Below are 26,683 nucleotides of genomic sequence, written 5' to 3'. Positions count from 1 at the left end.
ACTTTGGTTCCGTGTTGTTGTCATCGTTAAGATTCGTAGCAGTGTGAAGTTGGCCCAAAGACGCCCAAATAAGAATTGCGTACTTCCGGGTTACGGGATATAAGATTCGTCAACTTAGTTGCAGACATCTGTGAGAACAGTCAGGCTATGATTACACTCGTCTTCAGAACCTGCGATTGTGTTTACCAACCAAGTTGAATTGTTCTTTTGCTTTTCAGGTTGTTCCCTGTTTGTTATTATTATTTTTACCTTCCAAAGGTAACTTACATTAGTCTAGTAATAGTAGCTGGCAAGCTCGTTAAGCATAGCAAACGCTATGACATAAATATCCCACAAAACCAAGCTAGAGCCGGAGTACTGTAGGTTATTGAACATCAACTTGAAGTGTCTTCTTAGCTCTTCTTGGGCTTGAATTTATGGACAGGCAGAGCCATGGAAGAGGAAGAAGGGATAGGCGAGGTGGAAACCGAGGCAAGGAGGTGAGTAAGGGATATCACGGTGCCCCATGTTGTGGTATATAGATAGCCCTCCTAAATAGAGATAGGCCGGTGTCTGGTATTGCACTTTGCGTTTCTTTTCCCCATAGGACAGTTCAGATGTGCGTTTATCGAAATCTATGACATATGTGCTGCGGCACGGAGCAAGTAAAATGGGGCTGCACATGAACCCAGGTAAGCAAACTCTGTAAGGACATTCTAGTGTCTAGTGAGTCATGATTTAGTTAAGTTGATGGCACGTCTCAGTAGCTTTGGACTTTCCTGGCTGTATTTGCTGACTTCTGCTATTGAGTAAACTGTTTTTTTATCCCCTTTGTAGATGGCTTCATCTTTGTGGATGATCTCCTCTCGCATCCCCAGTTTCGTTCATTCTCACTTGAAGATGTAAAGAGTGTGGTGGCCAACAATGACAAGCAGAGGTTCAAGCTGCGCAGCCACCCAGAGACCGGGCGTCTACAGATACGAGCCAATCAGGGCCACTCAGTACAAGTGAGTATAGACTACTTATATTAGGAGATGTGAAGGGGGTTTCAATGTTTGCTCACAAGCCAGTAACTTATGGGTGTTGTGTTAAAATAGCCATGCAGAAAACATTAGTCATTAGTCACAATTAGTCACACTATGCTGCCTAAACAGGTCATCTCTGTTCCAAACCAGTTACTGCCTTGAATGTGGCCTGCAACAGGAAGATGAAGCTGGAAATAGGAGCAAAAAAATTGAACATAAACATTCCCATGGCTGGAGAGCTGTCATTGATATCATAGGCTCTATATGTTCTGGCTGACTGTGTGCTGACTGAGTACATGTTTCTGAAAGGTGGCAGATCTGGAGCTGAGAGCGGTGGACCCAGAAGCTCCGGACTTCACCCAGGAGGCAATCCATGGCTCCTACCTGACGCACTGGGCTGCCATCCGCAGCCAGGGCCTGAGCAGGATGGGCAGAACACACATACACCTGGCGTCTGGACTGCCAGGAGAACAGGGAGTCATTAGCGGTGTGGTAACTGGAGATATTCGTTCACTCTTTCATGGATTCATTTAGAGAGCCGAAGACCTCAGTAAAGTTCCGCTGACATTGAAAAACCCACCAGTAGTGGAGAGTGCATATTAAAAACAGAGATAAGTACATACCTGCATGTATTTTATTCCTGATGGAAATTATTTAGTGAAGTGGGAACTTTAGAAGAATCAGCTGATGAAAGAGCAGTTCATGCTAATATCTCCCTTCATAAGAAATGTCCTTTTTTACAAATTCATGTTTTTTTGACAGGTATGAGGAAAAACTGTGACTTGGTAATATACATTGATGTCCTTAAAGCCATATCAGGTAAGAGCAATTAATGATTGAATGAATATTATGCATATTAATGTACAAAGATTTGTCTCAGCAGAAAAATATCACTGAACCACCACTCCTTTCTGTTTTTCAAAGATGGCATCCCATTCTTCTGGTCAGAAAATGGAGTTTTACTGACACCTGGTGACTCGGAAGGAAAACTGGCGCCCTGTTACTTCAGTAGAGCTATGCAGCTTAAGCCATCTCGTAAGTCACTGACACTCAGTTGCTGCTGTTTTGTTGAATATTTAAGTTTGTAGGCCTCTATAATAACATTGTATTTGCTATAAATGTATAACCTCATGAATAATCCCTTTAAATTATTTGTTTGTCGACACATTTTATCTCTACAGAGTGTGAACTGACGCTGGAGTAGCTGATTCTTGACATAAATGGAGCCATGTGACTGCACTCAGCAGCTTTTAGCACTGTGCATTGATTAGACATGTCTCACATTCACCATGACAAATGCTGCATATATAAAACTGACAAAGTCACAAACACATAGCTGAACATCTCGAGTGCCTGGTGAAATTGCAGGTGTTACCGTTCCATGCAACTCAGCAAGACAAGACTCTATAGACTTGGCTTACAAAGATACTTTCATAACACAAATAAATTGCCCAAGTCTATATTAGGCAAGTGCTATCAAACCGGAGGCAGAAGCTAACTGTCATTTTGTGCAACTGAAAGTATAAGCATGTGCTTTACAGATATGGGTTACACGTGTGCTAATACCACCAACCACCAAGACAAGAGTGTCTCTGCAGATCAAGCCAGTGGTTTCCTGACTTGTCACTCAAACAAACAAGTTCCTGGCCTCTGTTATGTCTTTTGTCTTCTGCTTTGTCCTAAGTCTAACAAACGTTATTTAAAAGCAACAAGATATTCGTGTTTTCATGGACATGTTGTTTATTTAAAAATAATTAAATTGGCAGCCAACACATATGTGAATGTTTTTTGGGTGCTCTATGTAATGTGAATTGGGTAAAATGTGAGTTAGGATGATGTGTTTGGTGTCCTTTTTTGGTACCTGTCCTACTTCCTTTTCTGAGTTCCTTAAAGAAATGAAAATCTGGTGGGTGTGGCTGCGTCCATTTGTGAATAACAGAAGACAGAGTGCTAGTAGTTGTGGAAACGGCCCCTGCAACATTGCCAAAGTCTAAGCACAGTTCCTTTCCATGGCAGTCATGTGTTGAGTCATATCTCATGTTTCAAGAGGGTGTTGTGTTTTTATTGTAAAAAAGTAGGTGGCAATATATCAAGGGGACATTTTTTTTTTTTTTAAACCTATCAATATAAAACATTTATTTTTAGACTGTGTCAGTGATACGAGCAATATAAATGATTTGTTTTCAAAACAAAATTATCAAACTAGCGGAGCTGTATGAGTTGCCCATGGTATGCAAGTGCCGGCTAGCTGTTGATGTGAAAAGACATAAATAAATACATCCACTGTCTTCATGTATGGGTGTTTGTAGGGTCTCAGAGGGCTTCATGGCCTCCAGTGAGTTTGTGGAAGAGCTCAACATTCAGGGTGTCACTCTGGTCACGGCCTCGAGTGGACATGAAGATGTATCCGCCGATGTACTCGTGGACAATCTTGCAGTCGGCGTCCACACAGCTAAAAGCGATGTTTATGTGTCCATCAAACTCAATGGCCACCTGATCATAGAGAAGGTAAATGGCGAGCATAAATGGCATTTCAGCTAACAGAAATTCACCATTTGTTTTTATTTTTAATTACACCAGGACACGCACCTTGCACACAGTGAAGAAATGTATGGAAGACAACAGGTGGCCCTTTTGTCATTTAAATATGGGCACACATTTGCACCATAGAACAAATTTGATAAATGACTGCCTCGTTGAATAGTTTGAAATTCATTGTCTCACCTGTCGGATGTCCCAGTTGACATTCCACTGTCTCATGGTGTTGTACCTCCAGGTCTTCACTGCATCCCCTACTCCTAGATCTACACGGATGAGGCGATTGTTGGCAACGCCAATTACCTCGTCCTTCCGACTGCCCTTAAATCTGAAAGGAAAGGATAACTTTTGTGGTGACACATTATACAAAGTACATTGTCCACATTTCTGATCTGTTCTTACTGCCCAGTCATGAACCGGAATCAATCTGAGTAGACAAAAGCTATGCTGTGGCATCCCTCAGAGACAAAATGTACTGCCAATGGAGGCCTTACCAAACATAATATCCATTTGTTTACTAGAACCTGGACGACATAACGTTCTTACCTGACCATGAAATATGAAATGCCAAAGTCAGGTAGACCCTGCCAGATCTGCAGGAACCTCAAAATGGCCGTCATCAGGGGGAGCTGGGCCACATTTTGGTATGCCTCCAGGATTCGTGGCGTTACCTTTTGGAAGAGAGAGAACACTCAGTTACTATGGATTCTCACTTAACTTACTATGGATTTTCCACTATCAATGTCAAACAGCTAAGCTCCTGAAGAGGACTTTTTCAGTGATGAATCATTTTTGTCACATGATGGATGAGCTCTTCTAAAAGCGTATTTAATTTTTAATGTTCAGTCGTTCTCTGTGTCACAGGAATTTGTACAATGTCATACTCCTCAAATCATTTTTGGATACGGCTCTCCCACTTTGCATGCATGTCTTCAGGGAGAGAAATGTAGAATGAATGCACCTGCTTGGCTTTGAACTTCTTGTGGTAGCGTGGTGAGACCAGGCTGAGGGTGTTGATGTTTTCATCGCTCTGGGTGACCTGGGCCCCCGGGTTGGTGCGCTGCATGGACAGGAAGGTCTGGATGCTCTGCACCTCGTTGTCAAAGGAGCTGTCAGCCATAGTCAGGCCTTTAGAGGCCAGTTTACAGGCAGCCATCCATTGAGCGTACTGCTTCTCCTGAAGTGGAGGTAATAAGATGGAAAACAAGCCATTACACACAGAAATCTAAAAAAAGGGGAAACAAGGTGCTAAAGAAGTCATGAATGAGGATATGTGAGAAATGACTGTGCATGTTTTAATTCCCCTTTTTTGAATCACCTGAAGTTTGCTGTATTGAACTGTATTTGTTTCTGGTGTTTCTATCATTTATTGCCCAAAAGCATATTGAATGAGCCCTCAGACTTGTTTCAGAGCAGAATTAAACAGTTATGGAAAGGTTGCTCACGTTCTCACAGCGCAGGTACACTTCATTCATGCCCTCGGGCGCAGGAACTAGGAGCTTAATGCAAAACTTCTGCCCGGCAACATTTATGTCTGGGGCCACTTCGCTGCCTGCAAGAGAATGGACTCACAGTCACTTTTAAATTTGAGTCATTTTCAGATTCTAGATAGCAGTGGAATGTTTAGAATACATTCTCTTGAGAGACAGACAATTTAACATTAATATTAATATGACATATTTTGCATATAAATATTCAGTATCTATATATACCTTTAATGTGCAGTTGCTGAATGGGCTCCCCCAAGCTCTCCTCTTGACTTTTGAAATAGGAGATTGATGTGTCTTTAAACTTGCACCAATACTGCTTGTAACCTTTCAGTGTAAGTCTTCTAGGCCTAAATAAGAGGGAGAAATTGACAAAGAGTGAACACAGACAAATTACCTCTGGGGTTCAGGCCAGAACAATATTGAAATAAATCCTGAATCTTAATCTCACCTCAATATTTTTAGGTAATCATTCAATTCAGGTGCAGTCATATTTTCCTAAATTTGAAAACAAATATTATGAATGAATATAAATATTATTAGTATTGGCTGCTTTGGTCTCTACGGTTAATTACTGTCTAGTCTTATGAAAATGTGGTCTTGCTCTTTCTAGAAAAAATATGTTAAAACTGATTTGATGAATTAAAAGCAGAAAAGTAATGGGTTACCTTAATATAACATGTACGTATGTGTTGTGTTTTCATTTATACAAAGTGTGTTGAACCTTTGAGAATGGCAGTGTGTTAACCATGTAGATTATGTTAGTTTACAGTAAGAATGACCTCAAAGTAAAAAGCAGCCTTCAGTGCAGGCTCTGTGTCACTGTGTCTTTTTCTGTGTAATTTCAGTAGACAGAGAGGCTGCTATGATCAATCAGGATGTGTCAACATATACATGTTGCACCAAAAAGGAAGTAGGGTGTGTCCCTTACCAGCATCTCTGTGGCACTACTCTCCGCCCCCATCTTCACCTCCAGGCACTGCAGGGCAGAGTCCAGGTCCTCCAGACCAGATGTCAAAGCCTGAGCATCGGACTGGGACACTTTGCCGATGTGGTACTGCCAAATAGGGGACAGATGAAGCCAGTGATGATTATGTACTCTGATGCATTGTTACAGTAATTCTGATCCTGCACATCTAGAGAATGATGTTTGGTCTTCCTGATGGAGTGGGCTACACTATTTTGATAAAGCTGTTTTTGTAATATCTGGTGATGGGGCATAATGCAGGCTGAATAGGAGGTGGATGAAACACTTGATAGATGTACATTGCTTTTAATTGCCTTTCAATGTTTTAACTTAACTATTGACTAAACTATTAATTGTATTTTTACTTATTTACTTGTTGTCTTTTTAATCAGACCCTCAAAGTTAATCCTTAAACTAGTTTTTTTTGTTGTTTTGTATTTCATCTTAATATTGATTTGGTCATTGAAATGGTGAAATGGCCAGATGATATTCAATTATGTTATTCGTATTAAATCCCGGGTTTGGCTCCACGAGAAATGGATTTGACCTTGACCTAAAGACCTGAAGAATCATAATGAATCATGCTTAATCATTTTTGGCGGAACAAGTTACTCATTGTGATGATGCCATGAGTCATCACAAAGAGCGATGTATGTGTAGTTCTTTCTTCTTCTGTTTCCACCTGAAGAGCCCCAAACAGCATCATCTCCTCCTCCGTGCAGTCAATGTCCTCCAGCAGGATGGCCCAACGTGCCTGCTCATACAGCTGAGTCAACCTCACAACGTCATACTGAGAGACAAAGAGAGAGAGAGAGAGGGAGGGAGGGAGGGAGAGAGAGAGAGAGAGAGGGAGGGAGGGAGGGAGGGAGGGAGAGAGAGAGATAGCTGAGACTTCAAATGCTGAGACTGGTTGACAGATATCTAGGTAGGTTGATTACAGTGACACGCACCCTGGGGTCCAGGTCATAGAGGGAGAAGTATTTGAAGCGGAGCCACAACTTGTCATTCTCTTGGATTCCCTGATGCTTCAGAGAGCGGGAGGAATCCAGCCACCTAAATTCACAGATACAAGAACAGGAGTAACTTTTAAATGTCTTATCATTCAATCCACATTTTTAACCTGAATTCAAAAGACATAGAAGTCAACAACTGCAACTAATGATACAGTATGCTGTCAATCATATTTATTAATAATAATAATAATAATAATAATAATAATGCATTTTATATAAATGCTTTGGAATGGCAGGTCCTTTGGCTTGTAAGCATGCCCTGGATACACAGTAAAGTAATTTGGGTGAAAACACTGGTTCTGACTGAGGTCAATGTGGTGACAGGTGGTGTCATTTCACTCTCAGGAGGAAGCATTTGTTTGACCAGCAGGACCTCACCACAGTACCTGGTGTGAATGTGGGTTTTGTCCACTATGCTGGCAGGCCGGTACAGTTTGGCTAGCGTCTCGGGGGCTGGAGAGGGCTGGCTGACAGATAGCATCTTATACACAGCCTCCGTCTTGGGAGAGTCGGCGAAATGAGCTGGCATCCCATTGTACAGGCACTGGACTGAGGCTGTGAGATCAAGTACAGGTAACATCATTGTAAGAGTCAATACAAAGAGACATTCGGGTGTTATGCTGCGTTATGAGGATTTGTTCACTCTACAGTAGCATATTTGGCTTATACTGTACATATTATGGTATAGTATAAGCCAAATTATTCTGTACCGTATTTTGTGATGAAGGTTGAAGGTTGAAGACAACCTTAACAGAATTGTACAGTTTAGGAAAATGTTTGCAACACTAATCAGGCGTAGTAGTCACAGTGTGACACATTACCCGGTGATTATGAATTCAGTCTGGCAAAATTACATCATGGAAGTATAAATAGCAAAGATGTTGATACCAGAGGTCAATGGAATGTCTGTGATGTCATAGATCTCCTCTTCAGATTTTTTATCTTTCTTTTTCTTCTTCTCCTCCACAGGACGCAGCAGAGACAGCTCCTCCGGGTGACGAAAGTCTTCAAAAGGAAGGGAGAAAAGAAAGTTAGCATCACATGCTAATGTGTACTCTTCTGTATAGAAAAGAAGAGGTTAAATTCTACTGCAATTCTGCCGGTTAAAATCAGCTCATACTCACTCAGAACCTTGCCGATTTCCAGCACCGTTCGGAACACGGGTGCCGAGAAACTGGCACACATCCGTAAGGTCACCCCGTTGGGCAGGCCCAGCATGACGGGCTTGTGCTGGGCAGAGAAGATGAGCTTGGCGTCCGCTTGGACGCCACACTTGTCCAGCGTCCAGGCCGTGCGCAGGAGCCAGCGCTGCTTCTGTTCCCACCACATGGCATAGTCAGACCAGTCCCTCTTCACCTCTGAGACAGGAGAGGAGAAAAGAAATGGCCTCTTTTATCTTTGTCAATTTCACTGTTTGGGAGTCAGGGGTTGAATTAGGGGGCACACTGTGTTCCCTTTCATGTGGAACCTAGTAAAGAAGACACCCACACACACACAAACACACACCAACACACACACACACACACACACACACACACACACACGAGACTTACTTATCTGCTCAACTATTTTCAATATAACTCCACCGATGTGGAGATCTGAAGTGACACTGATGGTGACGGGTGGAGAATCCGGACCCAATTCATCTACAGTAACTGAGAGATCCCATGCCGCCATTCTAAGTGAGAAGAGAAGCAAACAGATGAGAAGAAGAAGAAAAGAAAAGAAGAAAAGAAGAAGAACAGAAGCACATAAACAGCAAGTCAGGTTGAATCCTCAGATTTGTGTAAAACTGATAGGCCTACATAGTGTCAGTGAAAATGAAAGCGTCTGGCTGTGACTTGACATGATCTTAGATGCAACAACATCAATATACTGCTGCAAATAAAATCAAATATATACACACATACACACCACACCAAACTGTATGTGTGTGTCCGGATTATTCCGAGGGCTGTCAAGTTAAAGGTGACAAACCCTTCCTGTTTCTAAGTGAAAAACAATCACATGGAATCATGCTTCCTCTTTCAGTCAGCCGTAGCATCACATACGCCCACACCCTGTCTGTTACTGCCTGTGTGTTTGTTTCTGATAAAAAGTTCTGTTGTCACTTCTTGCAACTGTAACGTTTAACATTATCCATGCGTTATTACAGCCAATATTCTCAGCTAAAGCAACACAACAAAAGACTGTCATACACTTGTTCAGTACATTCATCCTTTTATACTGTGATTTATTCATTCCTTTGAGAATTGTGTTTTATGCAGTTATATCATAGCTACCACATCATATTTCCAAAAGTAAAATATGAGGAATGTGAAATATTATGTCACATTTTGGTCATTATTCCAAGTCAGGGCAGTTCCTGGATGAGATGATGTGGTATTTATACTTATCAAGGTGTTTTATATTCATAAAATAATTCAAACGTTTGCTATACAGTATTTAGCGGCATATCAGAAAGGTTTTCACAATAATTATATGAAAAGGTAAGTTAATCTTACCCTATAGTCTCTCCCAAAATTCCTCTAATATGAATCATTGTACTTCAAATAACAATATATCATACCTTTCCAAGCACACTGCTTTGGGATACCAAGTGTGATCTTCTCCTGTAGGATCGCTCTGTTACAGATTAAGTTACCCTAGGTCCTCTCTCGAGCACATACACTCTCATGTGCACAAAAACACTCAGAAGGGTGTGATGAGATGTATCTGTGCGTAGTGTGGTTTTGGTGTGTGTAAGTGCGGCATGTGTCAAGGCTCTCAGAGGAGGGTGTTCCTTTTTTGTAACCTTCCGTGTATCAAAACCACATATATCCACAAAATGCACAACCTTCTGGGTGTGTCTGAGAACTTGAAGACAGTCATCAAAATGTGTGGGTTTGGTTTATTGTCATTTGATAATTGTGCTTTTGCAGTGTATAAAGATGCAAAGATGGAAGTAACTGAGGCATACTTTTTATAACATGCTTTCCACTAACGTTGTCCACCATAATTGGGATGTTGTTGTTTTGTGTTGTATCGTTTTGTTTCAACTCTAGCCTATGACTATAGAAATATGGAAAGATGTGGAAAGAGAGGAGGTCAATAGTTGTCTAAAAGCTAATTTGTGCTCTCCGCCGATAGGGGCACTGTAGGCTTTTTTTATAGCTATTCGATTCCCCCTTGTAAAGTGGTACATTCCGTGTCGATCATGCGCATCTGTTTACAAGGAACTTTACTTCCCATAAACATTCCATAGTTGAATTCTTCGAAATGGAGAGGCGCGATCAGTGTATTGTTGTTTAGGAAAGAAACCCGTGCCAAGGACCTAACGGTGCAACGTTGCGCTGTCTGAACCCGGTAGTGCATGACTACCCTGGTCAGTCAGTGACAACATTATGGCGTTTCATGTGTCAAAACTTACTCTACGATTTCCAAAACCTATCAGCTTTAGTTTGCGTCCAGTTAGCGGAACTAAGCATCCCCAAATAAACCTAACATTAACAGATCTAGCGTGCGCTGTGAGCCGTCGGTCATTGCACTCAGTTGTCCGTCAGGCAAGTGAGAATAGGTCGGCAAATTCCCGCTTATTAAAATCTAAGCCGAGCAAGTACAGTTGGGCTGTCAGTACAGCCACAAGGTTGGAGAACTTTTCAGCGGCCTCAAAGTCATTCAGTTTGCAGAGTGCCAGTCCACCAAATAGCAAGAGTTGGTTCCGATCATATAAGATAGCTCTCAGCGTCCTTGGGTTGTCCACCGGTGCTATTGCGGCGTTGCACACCAGTGCCTTGCTGGCCATGTCCGCTGAAACTGTTAACCTGGACTCGGACAGGACCGACTGGCAGGAGGCAAAGAGTGAGTCCCGTGGTGGAAATGAAGTTTACATTACTTATTTCTTATTTTTATTTGCAAAGGGACAGTGTACATTGATACACATTTCCCAGAAAAATGCCAATGCACCAGAATTAGCTTGGTTACCTAGTTTTCATCCTTTGCCCCTTGGCAGGGCATGACAGAGAGATATGGAAATTAAATAAAGAAATAATAATACAAAATGATATAATTAAAATAAATAATAATAATCAAAAAGAAAAGCAACAGTTTGACAAAACAGTGCAGTTAAGAAAACAAATTGTAAAAACCAGACAGACATACAAGGTAAACAACAGTGTGACAAAACAGTGCAGTTAAGATAACAAATTGTAAAAACCAGACAGACAAGGTGTTAGACATAAAAAGAAGTTACGGTGTGAGTAATGCAGTGGCCTAATTATGGTTGCAGGTTTGGTTATTTTGTATCCACTTAAGTTTGTTTTGAAACACTGAAATACTGCTGCACTCCCTCACATCAATAGGGAGGGTATTCCAGTAATTAGGGGTATTCCAGTAATTAGTTGCCAAGCCATTGCCACCCTTCAGCTTTATAAACTAATTTAATGGTGGAGGTGCCAGCACATGTAATATTTTGAAAATGAGACAGGCATCCAAAAACTGTAAGAAACTGTCAAATTTGAATAAGTTATACTTTGTTGTTATATGGCAGTGGTGATAGCTGATTGGTTTCTGGTCTGCTTTGAGAGGGTCTCGTTTGATTTAAGAGTTGTTGTTGTACTTGCTTTTGACCAGCTTGTGTAAGAGTACGAGATGTGAGAAAAGATCATGGCATGCATAAAAAGTTTGGCTGCCTCTGTAGGTAAGTACGGCCTTACATGTCTAAAATTAGCCAATTTTGAGAGCTGTCTGTCTCACACCAACAACAACTGGAGACTACAAGTCACATTTTATTATCACTATGCTGATATAATTACATCATGTTTGTTATGTAAAAAACGTGTAAATGATTAGAACTTTTACTGTAGCAATTTTTAAGGCTCTGCCAGCATGTTTAAAATGATAGCCTCGACCATTTTGCAGCATTACAATACCATCCTAGTATATGGGATGCCTTGACATCAATAAAAACGATGAACAGTGATCACTAAAGAGTAGAGAGAATGTCTGCTGTTAATAAATCATAGAGCTTATAAAAATGCCCCTTCTCTCCCTTCACTGTTGTAGGCCTGCTCCTCTCTGCCAGTCTGGAGAAGAGACGTGAGTTCTACAGGGTCGACCATCTTCCTTTGGAGAAAGTACCTGTCTGGACCTCTACAGGTGTTAACCTTGTGTTTGTTTGTTATTATGAGCAATAGGATCTCTCAGTACAGCAGAATAAAAGTCACATTAACAGCTGACTCCTCATGAACTCTATTGTATTTAACACAGTTGTGGGTCATTGCAAACTATATTTTGGCTGCCTTTTTGAAACTCTGTAAGATTACAAGCTTACTGTGTATGTGCACTCTGTAAAGATATACAGCCGCGGAAAAAATTAAGAGACCACTTCAAAATTATCAGTTTCTCTGGTTTTACTATTTATTGGTATGCGTTAAAGTAAAATGTACATTTTAGTTTTATTCTATAACCTACTGGCAACATTCCTACCAAATTTCAAATAAAAATATTGTCATTTAGATCATTTATTTGCAGAAAAATGACAATTGGTCAAAATAGCAAAAAAGATGCAGTGTCTTCAGATCTCGAATAATGCAAAGAAAACAAGCTCATATTCATTTTTAAACTACACAATACTAATGCTTTAACTTAGGAAGAGTTCAGAAATCAATATTTGGTGGAATAACCTTGATTCAAAATCACAACTTTCATGTGTCTTGGCATGCTCTCCACCAGTCTTTCACATTGCCGTTGGGTGACTTTATGCTACTCCTGGCGCAAGAATTCAAGCAGCTCGGCTTCTTTTCATGGCTTGTGACCATCCATCTTCCTCTTGATCACATTCCAGAGTTTTTTTTATGGGATTCAGGTCTCGAAATTGGGCTGGCCATGACAGGGTCCTGATCTGGTGATACTCCATCCATACCTTTACTGGCCTGGCTGTGTGGCATGGAGCATTGCCCTGCTGGAAAAAACACTTATCAGAGTTGGGGAACATTGTCAGAGCAAAAGGAAGCAAGTTTTTCTTCCGGGACAACGTTGTACTTTGCCTGGCTGAGGTTTGTAAAAGACCATAAGGATTGAACCAAAGCCGACTGGAGGGTCTCCTAGTTCGTCTTCTCTGATGAGTCCAATTTCACAGTAGGTGCAAGACTCTGTGGCTTGTAGGCCTCTCCAGGTCTCCGTCTAACCATCAGACGACCATGTGTTGGGCAAAGCTGAAAAGGAGTAGCATAAAGTCACCCAACGGCAATGTGAAAGACTGGTGGAGAGCATGCCAAGACACATGAAAGTTGTGATTTTGAATCAAGGTTATTCCACCAAATATTGATTTCTGAACTCTTCCTAAGTTAAAGCATTAGTATTGTGTAGTTTAAAAATGAATATGAGCTTGTTTTCTTTGCATTATTCGAGATCTGAAGACACTGCATCTTTTTTGCTATTTTGACCAATTGTCATTTTTCTGCAAATAAATGATCTAAATGACAATATTTTTATTTGAAATTTGGTAGGAATGTTGCCAGTAGGTTATAGAATAAAACTAAAATGTACATTTTACTTTAACACATACCAATAAATAGTAAAACCAGAGAAACTGATAATTTTGAAGTGGTCTCTTAATTTTTTCCGCGGCTGTATATTGATTATAAATATATATTGATTATAAATATTGATTATATATTATCTCTCTGAATATCACACTTGTCATTCCAAAATTTCAGAGAAATCTTATGAGACTGTATTCTTTTGCTTTCCTCTCAAGGTACCTCAACTGACCAGCCTCGTCATGAGATCAGTGATGCCTTGAGCCAGAAAATATCACTCTTTCGTGGAGATATCACAAAACTGGAGATCGATGCAATAGTGAATGCAGGTAAGATTGGAACATTCAAGATGATTGCTGAATTTGGAAACATTTGTTACATTCCTTCACTGGCCAGCTTTGATAAACTCACTCAATGGATAGTTTGCCAGAAAAATGTTTTATTGTTTGCTGCAGGGTGCAATTTTTTTTTAGCGCTTAAATTAAATATCCCTATGCCTTGCATAATTAATAAGAGTAGGGAGAAGCAATTTCACACTGGTTATATTATTCCATTCTCAAAATGAATTTGGAATAGCCGTAGAAAGATAGCAAGTTTTTTATTTATAGAACAGATCCAGTCATGTTTTATTTTAAGTGACAAACCAATGGATATAGTTTGCTCTATCTCCTGTAGCTAAGCTTAGAATTAATAACCTCGACCCTCAGTAGCCCATGAACTTTAACCTTCTCATATGAACACCGTGTAGTCCAAAATGACATCCGATTCTACTTGATCATAGTAGGTTAACTATATCTATCTGTAACATTTACAACAACCTGTGCTAAAGTGATTTTTGTAAATTCCTCACTTTGAGTTTAAATTTACAAGACTTTTCTATCCAATCAGAATGTGAATGTGAATGTTATTTATGTAAATCGGTGGGTGTGTGGAAAAGATATCTACTCCGACGGCGGGCCTTCGCAACTTAGGCTGGAAAGAGAATGGTGGTCAAGGCAGCTACTAAAAACAAAAAAAGACTTAGAGACTAATAATAATGGCTAATACTAAGAGCATAGTATTAATGGATAACAATAATGAATATTAGCCTGTCAACAGTGGTTGTAAAACCATATGGTGAATTACAGCAGAAAAATGAAATTTCTCTGTCATGGTTGGTTGATTTGTCCAGGTGCAGGGCAAAAGAAGCAGCCTATGTTATCTTCTCTGTAAGGTAACATTAAAGCAGCCTATAAAATAAGGTGATTGACGGCCCTCATAGCTATTGTTGATGGTAGTGTTAGTGTTAAAGGTGTTCATGGTCGTGAGGTGTTCTCAATCAGTTATACCTTTCAATTCATTTTATTGATTTAATAATGACAGTTACTTAATGTTTTAGCTTCTTAAAAAGACTTTACTGTGTTGAAATTTGTGATGCCTATCCTTAACGTCTTTATGGGTTGTCTGTGGGAATATATTTTTTAGGAAAGGTTTTACCGGCAGTCATAAATACTGCTTATATCTTTCTTTTATGTGTTTAAAAAAATCATCCACCTGACCTCCTGCAGATACTTTATTGGCCACTAGGGGTCCATGGACCCCTTTCAGATGCATGGTATTAGACTTGGTGTGGACTGGAAAGTGTAGATTGATGTTTTCATTTTTAAAAGCCTTTGTTTCTGTCAAAGAAGAGCACAATGCAGTAGTGTCGTCATTAGGCAAAATGAAAGGGAATTTACAGAGACGTTTGAAAAAAAATCAGGTGCAGGTTGCAGTGAAGGGGTGGGGGGGAGTACATGTCCGTATAATTTGTTGTTTAAAGGCTTGTGGAAAAATTTGCTATCACAGCACTAATCTGGGTTTTTTGTTTGTTGACCTGTTGTCAATAGCCAGATCACAAATTAACACCACAGTATGTCCTTGTGCGGCCATTTTAAGGAGCGCCACAGGAGCTTAACTAAGCTTAATATAAAATTTGTATTAAATATTAACAAAAAAGTGATTAAAAACTTAAAATGGGTTGGAATTTATCAAATTAAAATAGCACAAGGAGGCAGCCTGGGGTAAAAGAGAAGGAAAAGGGGTTGGGCAAGGAGAGCAAGGGATGAGGAGTGGGGAGAAGAGTGGTTTGCTTGACAGGCAATTGATTCATTTCTCCCCGTTGTGGCATTGATCGGCTGGCCGCCCTGTCTCCGTGTAAAAGCGTGAGGATTAACAGACTGTCCTGAGGTAATTAATTTGGGGCCTGGAATGGACTCCTCAAGACTGCTAAGTGTGCACCTCCAACATTGCTGATGAGCCGGACAGGGAGAGCCGGACCAGCTTCTCAATCAGGGACACGGGTGTCAACACACACTTGTGTCCAAATACAGACGTACAAACACACTCGTATACATGCGCACACACACATAGTTACACACACTGCTTTCATGCTTTTACTCAACTCAGACACATATAAGATATACATCTAACATATACACAGAAATGGACATATTTAGGATTTTATGTTAATGCTGAGACATAAAGTATACAGATACACACACACACACACACACACAAGCAGATATATAATTTCTCTCTCTCACTCATACACATGCACACACACACACACACACGGAGACACACACTTAAGTTGGTATGCAGTCATGTCACGTAGATATCATATATATCATAAGTGCACTAGTCACTAGCATTCCTCTCAGTTCCATGACCTCTGTCCTATAACAGCAGTCAAGGACTGCCACCAATTCAAAATGATCTAGAGCATTTAAATTTCCCATCGTTAGAACTGTTACTTAATTTTCGGTTCATTTTTTTTGTTTCTCATTAAACGATAAACATATGGACAGAGTCATTTTAAAGCCTGAAGTTCAGAGCTGAATGGACTAATTACCGGAAATCTATTCAGGTAAAATAAGCCCCCCATTGGGTATTTAAATATTGGGGCCGGTGCTGGAGGCAAAGCTGTGCTGATAGAGCTTTCAGAGATGGGGCGGCGGGAGTAATGTGCTCAAATTTGTCAGATATTTATATTCAGTGTGAACGGTATGTCTTCATTAAAGCAAGTCTGACAGAAATGAAAGAGGCAAACAAACAGAAGTAATGAGATGAGATGAGAGGAGAGAGTGGGAGAAACAAACACACACACACACACACACACACACACACACACACACACACACACGTTAACGTACACATGCATAAACATACGTACACACACAAACACACAGCAACCAAACACGTCAACATACTATATTAAGCACGCATACACATACACATAGACATACATTCAGAGAGGACCCTGAAAGTTGCCGCCAATCGATACTGAAATAGAAGGGAGGGTGGGAGAGGGGAGGACTGTTTGTGTGTCGTTCTCAATAAAGATTGGATTTACAATAACACTGCCTCCACCCCCTGTCCTCTCTCTCCTCCTTCTCACAACATTTTACTGCACTTGGCTCTGGTGTTTGCCCTATAAAACACACTAAACATAAAATCCACAGGCACTTAGGAGCTGTCCCGGCAAGGTGGGGTGGGGAGGTTGGGGTGTGGGGAGGGGCTGAGGGGGAGAGTTAAAACATCCCCTTTACACCACTCAATCACTACATCATCAACCCATCCATCTATGTGTCCTCAGGTCTATTCATCTGCCTGTCTATCTAGACAGGTTAAGAAGGCAAGAGTGGTGGGGGATATACTGTCTGGTATTGGGCGAGTGATTACGATGAATTACCTGATGAGTAGTCATTTGAGAGATGAGCTTGTGTGTGTGTGTGTGTGTGTGTGTGTGTGTGTGTGTGTCTCAGTGTGTGTGTGTTGGCAGAGTTTGAAATTTGGTAATGAGCGATGTGATTAGTAATGAAAAATAATTTAATTATTCAAATAATTCATCCAGCTTTAATTGAAACTGTAATTAAATCAAGGTTAAAGCTGCATTAAAAACGATGGGCCCTTATTTCATAGTGAAACGAGCTGTGCGGTACGCGTGTGACATATTGCTATACCGCAAATGGCACAATATGAAAGAGAGGAGTTGAGAATAATTGTTATTTGTATTCATAGGACGCTAGAGTAGCGGGTAAACTTTGTGGGACAGGTGAAATGATGTATTCATCTGTGGATGTGCCGTTGAATGTCTTCTGAGCCAGTCATGTCAACAGGAATTCCAAGGAATTCATGTGCTGTGAAGACAAGCGACGTATTATTTGTATGGTTCAAGTCCAACATCAGTGCATGTTATACAAATATTTAAAAACCATCGTCATTGTGAAATGATTAAATATAAGGTGCGATTAAAACGTTCAGAGACTGCATCAGTTACAAAACCGTAACTGATTTAAATTTCCTCATCATCCCTTTCAAAGTTGAGACCTTGTGCAGCGATACACGGCTCTCAGCACTCCTGCCACGCTTGTAACGCTCCTTGGAAGTACAGTTCTTTAAGTGTATCCAGCACCATCTGCGAGGCGTGCTAGATCTCCTCCATTGTGTCAAAACTGCTAGCCTTCAGCTTGAATTGAACCTTTTGTTGTGCATTAAGGCATTGATTCAATTCAATTCAATTCAGTTGTTTTTATCCACTGTGTGTGTGGCGTTGAGTGTAGTTTCATAGCCTAAATAGCCATTTGGTAACATATTTTGTTGAGTTAAATGATCGGTCATGATTTAGTAACTGAGTGGTCAGTGTTGTCAAACTGTAGAGATTACATTAGATTAACTTGCCAGATGTTGATGCAGGTAACATTTTAAAGAAGGAAGTTGCAGAACGCAACGCCTACCTTTTTGGCATTGGACATCCCCAAATGAGGCATCGGCCTATATATATATATGCTTAGGACTATGTACAAATTACCAAATGAATGTGCGCTAATCATCAAATAGCGTCAGGCGATGCCCTTCTTTGCTGCTCGTAAGAACCTGCAGTGCGCATCTATCAGATTAGGGCCCAATGCGTTTACACCCTTGATTCTCAATCACCCCAATATTGTGACATCTGCTTTCTATCCTAATTTCAATAACATTGCTTCACTTGCTTTACTGTAACTTACGGATAAAAAAAAAGACCTTTCCATGCTTAGCCTCATCCTTTTATTTGTTTGAACTCCTCTGCCCTCTGCAAAGTAGGAGCAACAGCATTCAGAGGCAGCGATAAGAGATATTCTAAGACGCAGATTCCCAGAAACAGTGAAAAAAAAAACCTAGATCAAAGATCAAAAAGGACGCCGCCATGCCATGGACGGGAATGGACAACCGAGAAGTGGCCCGTTTTTTCTTACCAGCACTCGAGATAACAGTACCTCTGTCCGGGGCGCAAGAGGCGGTTGGATGGAAGGGTTTCAGTTTTTTTTTTTTTTTTTTTCTTCTTTTTTTTGCCCTCTCTCCCTCCCCACCCACTCTCTTTTGAATGGCAGCTGAATAATCTAAAAGGCCCTGGGACGTGTTGTGTGGAGCTGTATCTTTTTCTTAAGTCTGAGCGAAAAGCCCTCGAGTAAAATGTTGAAATGATAGCGAGGGGGAGAGGGCTCACTACATTACCGAGACCAAAGTTTTATTTCCAGTTGTCAGCGATTGAAGTCTGAAGGCTGGAATGGTGTATAATTTATCCTGACACAAAAAATATATATATTCCTCTCGTTATCGCACCCAAAGCACTCTTTATTGGTGTCGGAATGCCTTTTGAAAATATTTGCCCAAATCGAAAGACCAAAGTACTAGAATGAGCTATTGGGGGCACATAAGGCTCTCTTGTTATTCTCCTTCCGAGCTAACAGATCCCACACTCTAACATACAGTGGTGTAGGCGAATTTCTAATGAGTTAACACTGCCGGAAAAAAAAACCGTGCAACTCTCAGCATATGCCATGCATTCACTAATTGGAGTGAAATTTGATAGAAAGAAACCGTTGTCGCAAGAAAGCTGCAATGTGTGACTAGGGAAAACTTCACAAGAGATTCTCGAAGGGCTCATTCAGGGCGTGATTCTCTTGCTGTGAGATTCTGTGAGGGGCAATATCTACAAGGGAAGTTGGATGTGTTTTTCTGTTACTGGTTTACGCTTACTGGTGTCAGTTCAGGTTTTACGTACATGTCACTAGCTAAGTTGGGACACCTTCAGGGAAGTGAAGTCATTCATTTTGTGTTGATCGGAACATTAAAATTTGTCCTTGTGATCACAGAAATACTCAGGGCATGCCTAGTAAATTGCTGAGAGATGGACATTTGGGAAAACAAACAAGAACATTAAAAGAAAAACGGAATGGGTTTGCAGAAAGGCATGCATAGCAATTATTTCTGCCCTTGTTAAAAGCCTCCAACCCTTTCCTTTCTCTCTCAATCAATTGCCACTTTAGCTAAAATGGAGGAAGCCGGATTCATCGGTCGTCTAATTAGCTTAATTGCCTCTGTGTAAAGGCACAAAAAGGAGTCATGCTGTTGATCAACGTAACAGCGCATTTGAAAATTCCTGCAATGTTTCACAAGGTTGGGGAACTGTTGCCTGCCTTCCATTCATAGGTGCATTCCAAAGTTCACACTCACAAGTCACAAACCAAGTTGATAATAATGTGGCGTGGTCTATGTGGACTGCTGATGGAAGGCGTTTAAAATTATGATTTTGGTACATTTAATATGGCATAGTGTTTGACAGAAAGAGAGATGAGCTATAATGGCGTGCTCTAGTGTAATGTCACACTATTTCACCTAGATGGTTAGCAAACGTGGTACGGCCTCACACTCACTCACAATCATACTTGAACGTGCACAGTGGGCTCATTAGTTTGAAGCACAAGGGTGAAAAAGATCCAATTGGGTTCATTTTGAGTGAACAACAAAAGTAAATTATGCCATAAGTAGTTGTCAATGCACTTGGTCACTGTTAATAGACCTTTTTGACAAGATGCATTGTGAGTTGCTGTGCGAACAAGCGCTTGAGATGAGCTATTGCCCAATAAACCACACACTGCCAATTTAGTTCACGACTTATCAAACGTAGGCATCAGTCATTTTGCAATACGCCTGTGCAAGTTACAAAGCATCCCGATTTCACCATACAATTGGTTTACATCCTTTTGTTTGTTCTTATTGCTTCGCCAAAAGTTTATTGCTGAAATTAGCACAAATTAACAATATCTGTCAAAACATTGTTTACCCGCTGCCTAATCATCTGTTATTATTCTTTGGCAGATGCACAGAAGTCAAATTAGAGGTGTAAGTGACTAATTGAGACAAATGACATCCAGTGAGTTTCTGATGAGTGAGGAAACGACAGACACAAACACACAGGCTCGCAAGGCAGAGAGGGCATCTGAGCTCCTCGTCTTTCCGAGATGGACACTTAGACTCTTTCCCCGCTGGTTATATCGATCAGCACTATGCTTACACAGGCATTAACACACTCTCAAGATGGTGAGCCTGTCTACCTCCAAAGCAAACACACGGACACACACACACACACGCACGCACACACACACACACACATACACACACACACACACGCACACACACACACACACACACACCCTTGCATGCATCTCCCATTGAGGCTTCTCCATCGCACACACTGATTGATTCCACAGCTTTGCCTTGCAAAGGCATTAGGTTTTACACACATTTTCTCCCATTTCATTCAATAATTTCTCTTAACTTTTTTCCCCTTCTGGTGAGTATATAACAATCATATGAGAAATTCATAGAAATTCCAGGCAGACACTTTATTTTCCACGCTTGATTTATTTGTAATAGAAGAAATGCAACTTAGAGAAGGGTGCGAGAGGCGCCAATTACTTGTCCTCAATTTTCACATTTCAAATAAATGGAAGAGAAACCAGGGAATGTGACAGAAATAAAACCAGATTCTACTTTTCATCCCTCCCCATCCTCTTTTCTCTTGTATGAAACTATTTTCTTGTACTTCATTCTACCATTGTTGCTCCAGTGACCAAGCTTTTCTAAAACCCATAGAAACACATACTTATAACCTCTCTCTGTTTATTAAACCATTCATATATGCAATGTAGAGGTCCACAGTGCACAGTGTTACGGTGTTACTTATACATATATATATATATATATATATATGCATGTACGTATGTATGTATGTATATCCCTGATATGTCACTCTCTACTTCATAAGGACATGCATTTCAGCTGCCAAGCTTTATCCTCAAATGTCCAAAAAAATGTATTTCTTTAGTGTTGGGGTTTATTAACTCAATGTCCAGCTACAAGAAGTGATTTGACAACCCTGCTCCCCATTAACTGGCATTTGGTCAGATCTGGCTCTCCGTCCCCTTAAACTATGTCACTGCCCACTTGTCTCTTTGAGTTTAATTGTCACTTAGGAAATGCCCTTCTTATATGATTGTCTTTTTAGGTGCCGTAGTTCTCTGGAGTTTTCTCTCTTCCTAGGGAGATGTCAAAAATAATGGTTGCTCCATTATGTATTAATTATTGACAGGAAAAACAAACATCTCCCATCATTCCATGGTAACCTTTTAGAATGATCAGTATTTTTACAAAGGGGGGTATCTGCTTGACATCTGGGTGGTTTTCAAGCAGGAAACACCCCCAACCATCCCCACCCCCTTCTTCCTCTGTCACTATTGTTGCCTGCTCTCTGTGTCTGTCTTCTTGTCTCTCATTACGGGGAAAGAAACTCATGACCAATTTGAGTTTGTCGAAACCGCTATCACCCCTGTCAGCTCCTCAGGCAGGGAACAAAGTCCTCTCACTGAGCTCAATAGAAATTGAGAGAATAATGTAAAAAGTGAAGGGGGAGGGGTGAAACCTAGAATCTTGAATCAGGAATGGAATATGACTTACCCTAACCCTTTTTTCTTTGTTGCAGTCAATGTTCTCAAGCTTTGAGAAAGAAATCATTCTGGCTAGCGCTTATGTACAGTACAGTAAAGCTATACAGATAGTAAAGCTAGATCTATACACCTTTTGACCCTCTATAAACCCATAACCATTATCATGCTAGCCACTAGATCCATTTAAAATCAGATATATTTAAGGGGGGGAGGGATAAAAACAGACCTTGATTGAAACAGCAATGCAAACAAAAACGTAGCATTGAAATATTGATTACAGTCAATACCAAGACTGGTATCTCTGGCACTTTAGTCACTCTGGTAGACATTACTAGCAAATTGAGTGTGGTCCTAGTCCCAGTTTTAGTTGAGTAACAGATTACTTGGAAATACAGTCAAGGAGGCACAAAGGGTGCTTTGTAATAGGAGTGTGCCGAGCACAGTTCAAAGATGAGTCAATGGCAATCTTAGAATAAAGAATGGTGGATGACGGGGCATTTTAGACGTACCAAACAAAGCTTTAGAGAGGGCCAAAATATGTCCCTCTTAGAGATCAGGGCTTCTACACAAAACACAAAAATCTATGCATATTTGTCAAATGTATGAAGCATGATCTGGGAGTTGGTTTGATAAATAAGAGTAAAGACAAATTGGGTTCATTCTGACTTATTAAAACCATACAATCTGACCGTAATGCATCATTTAAAATAGATTTTGCAGTACGCTTGCCAGATTTGACCTTCAGTCTTCTACTTCAGTCGAGCTGTTGCTGGGCAACAGAACAACTGTATCAGTAAATAGTTACTCATGCGGTTCCTAAATGAACGCAGCTGAATTAGCCTCAGCTGAACCATTCAAAGGAACAGGTACAGGTTAACTATTGGCTGTAGCTGTAGGCCATGTTAAGAATGAAAATATTCTTCATTTGAAGTACCTCAAGATAATGTGGGCTGAATCACTGTAAGAGCTTTAATGAACTACTCGGATGTTTCTCATGTTCTTGGATTTGAATTTGTCTCACTAAAAACGTTATCATACACTGAGAGTAGATAAACGGTATGTATATCATGACACTAATAGAGCTTTCAGTTTATATATATAAAAAAAAAAGAAACGGTCGGCACACTCCTACTTTGGATCCAAGGGCTGACCCCTGTCACAGACACATCTGTAAAAGCAGTACTGGAACAGGGATAAGTGGTGGCGAGTGGCTATCACGTGTATGAGTAATCTATATCTGGTATACCTCTTTCCCTGTACCCACGGTTGGTCCCATAGCCTGAATTGGCTGTGTGGTTGTGGGTGCTCCTGTAGAGGCTTGTGTTGTTTGATGGAAAGATGGTGTGAATGTAGGTCATGTCCTCACATTTAGCCTTGGGCGGCAGCGGCTGGTGCGCTGCCATGGGTGTCATCTGGAAACCAGGCCCCCTTATTTCTAAGATTGAGGTGTCCTTTATGGTGCCCGATTCGGCATAGTCATCGTAATGTTTGCCGCTGGTACGGCCGTTGACCACATCCCCCCTCCCATACACAGACTGATCGCCAGGTGCAAGGTACCCCACCCGATGGCCATACCAACAAAAGATGCCAAAAATTAGGAGCAGTGAGACCACTGCTGTGGCACCCCCAATAATTCCAGCTATTGGAAGGGCTGCAAACTGGTCTGTTCCCTGATCGGTCCCATCCTGTTCTGAACCAGACTGTCTCGTGAGATCTGATGTCTCAGTCTTTGCGCAAGCTGGGTGCTCATGGTCCTTGTTCAAGTTTGTTGAGGAACGTGATGAACTTTTGCCCTCGTTTACAAAGAGGGGCACTATACAGATGATATAACTGGACTGTGGCTGCAGCTGGGTGAGTAGATACTCTCTGCGATCGCCTGGGACTAATGTCTCTGTAATGTCGCCCATTGCAGGACTTGTACCCAGTCGCAACCAGGAAAGCCGGAAAGACGGGACTGGTTGTGCTGCAATCCATGTGATGTGGATTGTTTCTGGTGTGAGTGGCTTGACTTCAACATGCAACGTTTTACCAGCCTCACCATATCCACTTTCACCAAGGTGGTCTTGCACCAGATCGGGCATGTAGCCCGGATGTTTGGACCTAAGGGTGAAGAGAGACCCCTGGGGCATGCGTGTGGTTGTGCTGGCTGCCTCCGTTGGAAGAACTCCACTTTTCTCTTTACCTGCTGCCCCTCCACCTCCAGCTCCTCCGCCTCCTCCAAGCACTCCGACCTCCCCTACTGTCTCGCATAACTTCATCTCACTTGCCAGCTCTTTTAATGACTGCCCTCTCACTCGCTCAGGGCTGTGGCAAGTTAAACCCCTCACCGTTACAAATGCTCCCCGCATGTGGAGCCAGTCATAGAGCCAGCGGAGATTACAGCCACAATACCAAGGATTTCCACGCATCAGCAGTTGGGACAAACTGTCCAGGTCTCTGAAAATGCCCCGGGGAAGGGTGGTGAGGTTGTTGCCTGACAGATCGAGCTTCTGCAGTCTCTTCATGCCGTCCAGGGATCCACGGGGCATGTGTGCCAGTGCATTATCCTGGAGGTAGAGGCGTAGCAGGTGAGAGCTTGGCAAATTCAACGGTGGTGCCAGGAGGGAGTTGCGGACTAGTGAGAGCTCCGTCAGGTTGGAGAGTCGTGCGAAAGTATCATCAGCTATTCGTTGATTTGCCAACAAATTGCCATCCAGAAAGAGACGCCTTAAGGACGAGAGTCCACGGAAAGCGTGGGTGGGGATGGTCGAGATGCGGTTGTCATCGAGCCTTAGTTCCTCTAAGGATGCTGGCAGACCGGAAGGGATACTAGATAAGTGGTTGCGTGACAAGAATAGGAGTCGTAGTCGCGGGTTGTTGGCAAATGCTTTGTCTTCTATGCTCACTGTTGACACTGAATTATCATCCAAGTGTAATTTTTCAAGCAGTGGTAGTCGAGCTAGAGTAGCACGGGGTAGCGTTCGTATGTTGTTGTCCTGCAGGTGGAGTTCTCGAAGCGATGGGGGTAGATGCTTTGGGAAATCATCCAGTTCATTGTCATACAGGTAAATTACTCGTACAGTCATTCGTCGCTCTAGGGATGTAGGCAATCCAGCATTGTCGATGCGGTTGTTCTGAAGGTAGAGCACGGCAGCTGCTAAAGGCAGTGGCGGAATGATGCTCAGGCCTCGGTCATTGCAGTAAACAAAGCTGTCGTCACAGCGACAGGCTGAGGGGCATGACACCTCCCCCTGGTACTCCCCATCGCTGGCAACCGCCTCAGCAACAGCAGCCGTTGCCGCAGCAAACTCCAAGACCTCAACTAATAGTGTCAGACACAAGAGAAGCAGGAACAGCCAATCGCGAAGCTCCGTCAGGCTCTCGGCAGCCATAGTTCTGTTGGCTCTGGCTGCTACTCCCTCTTGGCTGTAGATAACCCCAATAGCCTTAAAGACTTCTTGGTGAAGTTAAGAGGATGGTTTTGGAAGGGCTGTTTTGGACTTCCAGAAAAGGGTGTCTCTTTAATACCTATAGAGAGGACAACAAATAGAGTTACTGTATTAGCATCTTAATACATCAACACCTACTCTGCCTTCTGGGCGGTTCTGGTCCCAGTGTGCAAAGGCTAAATAACAAGGCAAATTGAGTGCCACATATTCTCTTTGAATTGTATCAAATAAAACCAGTCAATTAGCTTGTCAAACCCCAAAGAGAAGAGGGGTCACAATCCTTGTAAGGAACATAGGGAGGAAAGCATAATGGCGCATAATGATGTGTATTGAGGAAGATCATTTAGGGGAAGAACAGAAGAGAAAAATTGTGAGACAAAAGAAAAAGACTGTGGCAATTATTCTATAGCAGTAGGAGGAAGACAAGCTCAAGGCAGAGGGGGAATATCTGAACATATTAAAATGTGATTGGCATTTGAGATCCTGGAAAAACAATTACTCGGTTATTCGCAGTGCGACCCTAAGTCATATTATTATTCAAATGTTATCCACAGTGGTATCTGAATAAATCAACAATTTAATTTTAGGACAAGTTTCATAAAGTTCACTCTGAGGTCAGGTGCAGTTTGATTTTTCTTGCATGATTCGTGTGTGGGATTTAGGAATAGACGGTGGAGGAGAATCAAAGACATTTACCACAAGACCAAATGCACTATGGATGTCCTTTGTTGGTTTGTCATTGTTTTCAAAAATAGAGCCAATTAATGAATTATTCAGCAGATATATTTAAAGCTACCACAAAAGATTTCACCAGCTGTGTGCTAGCACCCACTCTTGTATGGTAGAAGTATTTTCAGTTTAGCTGGATGTTATGAGTGGTATGCCTATGCACCTTTGTTCATGTTTGTAGGCTTGTGTGTATGTGTTATCAGAACT

General features: G+C 41.5%; 4 protein-coding genes across 6 annotated transcripts in view; 2 read left to right on the top strand and 2 right to left on the bottom strand.

Annotated features, from left to right (window-relative positions):
• The first annotated feature begins 91 nt into the window (after window positions 1–91).
• Window positions 92–2,837, top strand: trpt1 (tRNA phosphotransferase 1). Its single transcript, XM_080840418.1, has 7 exons — window positions 92–479; window positions 587–671; window positions 817–986; window positions 1,314–1,491; window positions 1,767–1,823; window positions 1,929–2,039; window positions 2,186–2,837. The coding sequence occupies exons 1-7, from the start codon at window positions 417–419 to the stop codon at window positions 2,206–2,208; spliced, it is 687 nt and encodes a 228-aa protein (XP_080696544.1). The 5' UTR covers window positions 92–416; the 3' UTR covers window positions 2,209–2,837.
• Window positions 2,838–3,317: 480 nt separating this feature from the next.
• Window positions 3,318–9,682, bottom strand: fermt3b (FERM domain containing kindlin 3b; the record flags this gene model as incomplete). Its single annotated transcript, XM_080841028.1, has 15 exons — window positions 9,579–9,682; window positions 8,563–8,687; window positions 8,134–8,367; window positions 7,898–8,014; window positions 7,396–7,564; window positions 6,947–7,049; window positions 6,679–6,786; window positions 5,961–6,086; window positions 5,481–5,527; window positions 5,255–5,379; window positions 4,988–5,094; window positions 4,504–4,719; window positions 4,089–4,213; window positions 3,729–3,870; window positions 3,318–3,497 (listed from the first exon to the last, which is right to left on the bottom strand). Exons 2-15 carry the CDS (start codon window positions 8,684–8,686, stop codon window positions 3,318–3,320), a joined length of 1,923 nt encoding a protein of 640 aa, XP_080697154.1. The 5' UTR covers window position 8,687; window positions 9,579–9,682.
• A 590-nt stretch (window positions 9,683–10,272) lies between these two features.
• macrod1 (mono-ADP ribosylhydrolase 1) overlaps window positions 10,273–26,683 on the top strand; it is a 66,106-nt gene continuing 49,695 nt past the window's right edge. For all 3 annotated transcript variants that reach the window (XM_080841180.1, XM_080841181.1, XM_080841179.1), the window contains exons 1-3: window positions 10,273–10,849; window positions 12,053–12,145; window positions 13,749–13,859. In XM_080841180.1, the coding sequence (XP_080697306.1) occupies window positions 10,393–10,849; window positions 12,053–12,145; window positions 13,749–13,859 (661 nt within the window). In that variant the 5' untranslated portion in view covers window positions 10,273–10,392. The remainder of the gene's footprint in view (window positions 10,850–12,052; window positions 12,146–13,748; window positions 13,860–26,683) is intronic.
• Window positions 23,534–25,690, bottom strand: flrt1b (fibronectin leucine rich transmembrane protein 1b; the record flags this gene model as incomplete). The annotated part of the gene is made up of 1 exon (XM_080841178.1): window positions 23,534–25,690. One exon carries the CDS (start codon window positions 25,688–25,690, stop codon window positions 23,534–23,536), a length of 2,157 nt encoding a protein of 718 aa, XP_080697304.1.

Source organism: Sprattus sprattus (genome assembly GCF_963457725.1).
Source record: "Sprattus sprattus genome assembly, chromosome: 6".
Classification (NCBI taxonomy): domain Eukaryota; kingdom Metazoa; phylum Chordata; class Actinopteri; order Clupeiformes; family Clupeidae; genus Sprattus; species Sprattus sprattus.
Note: the sequence above shows the minus strand (reverse complement) of the source record. Positions and strands in the feature narration are given on the sequence as shown.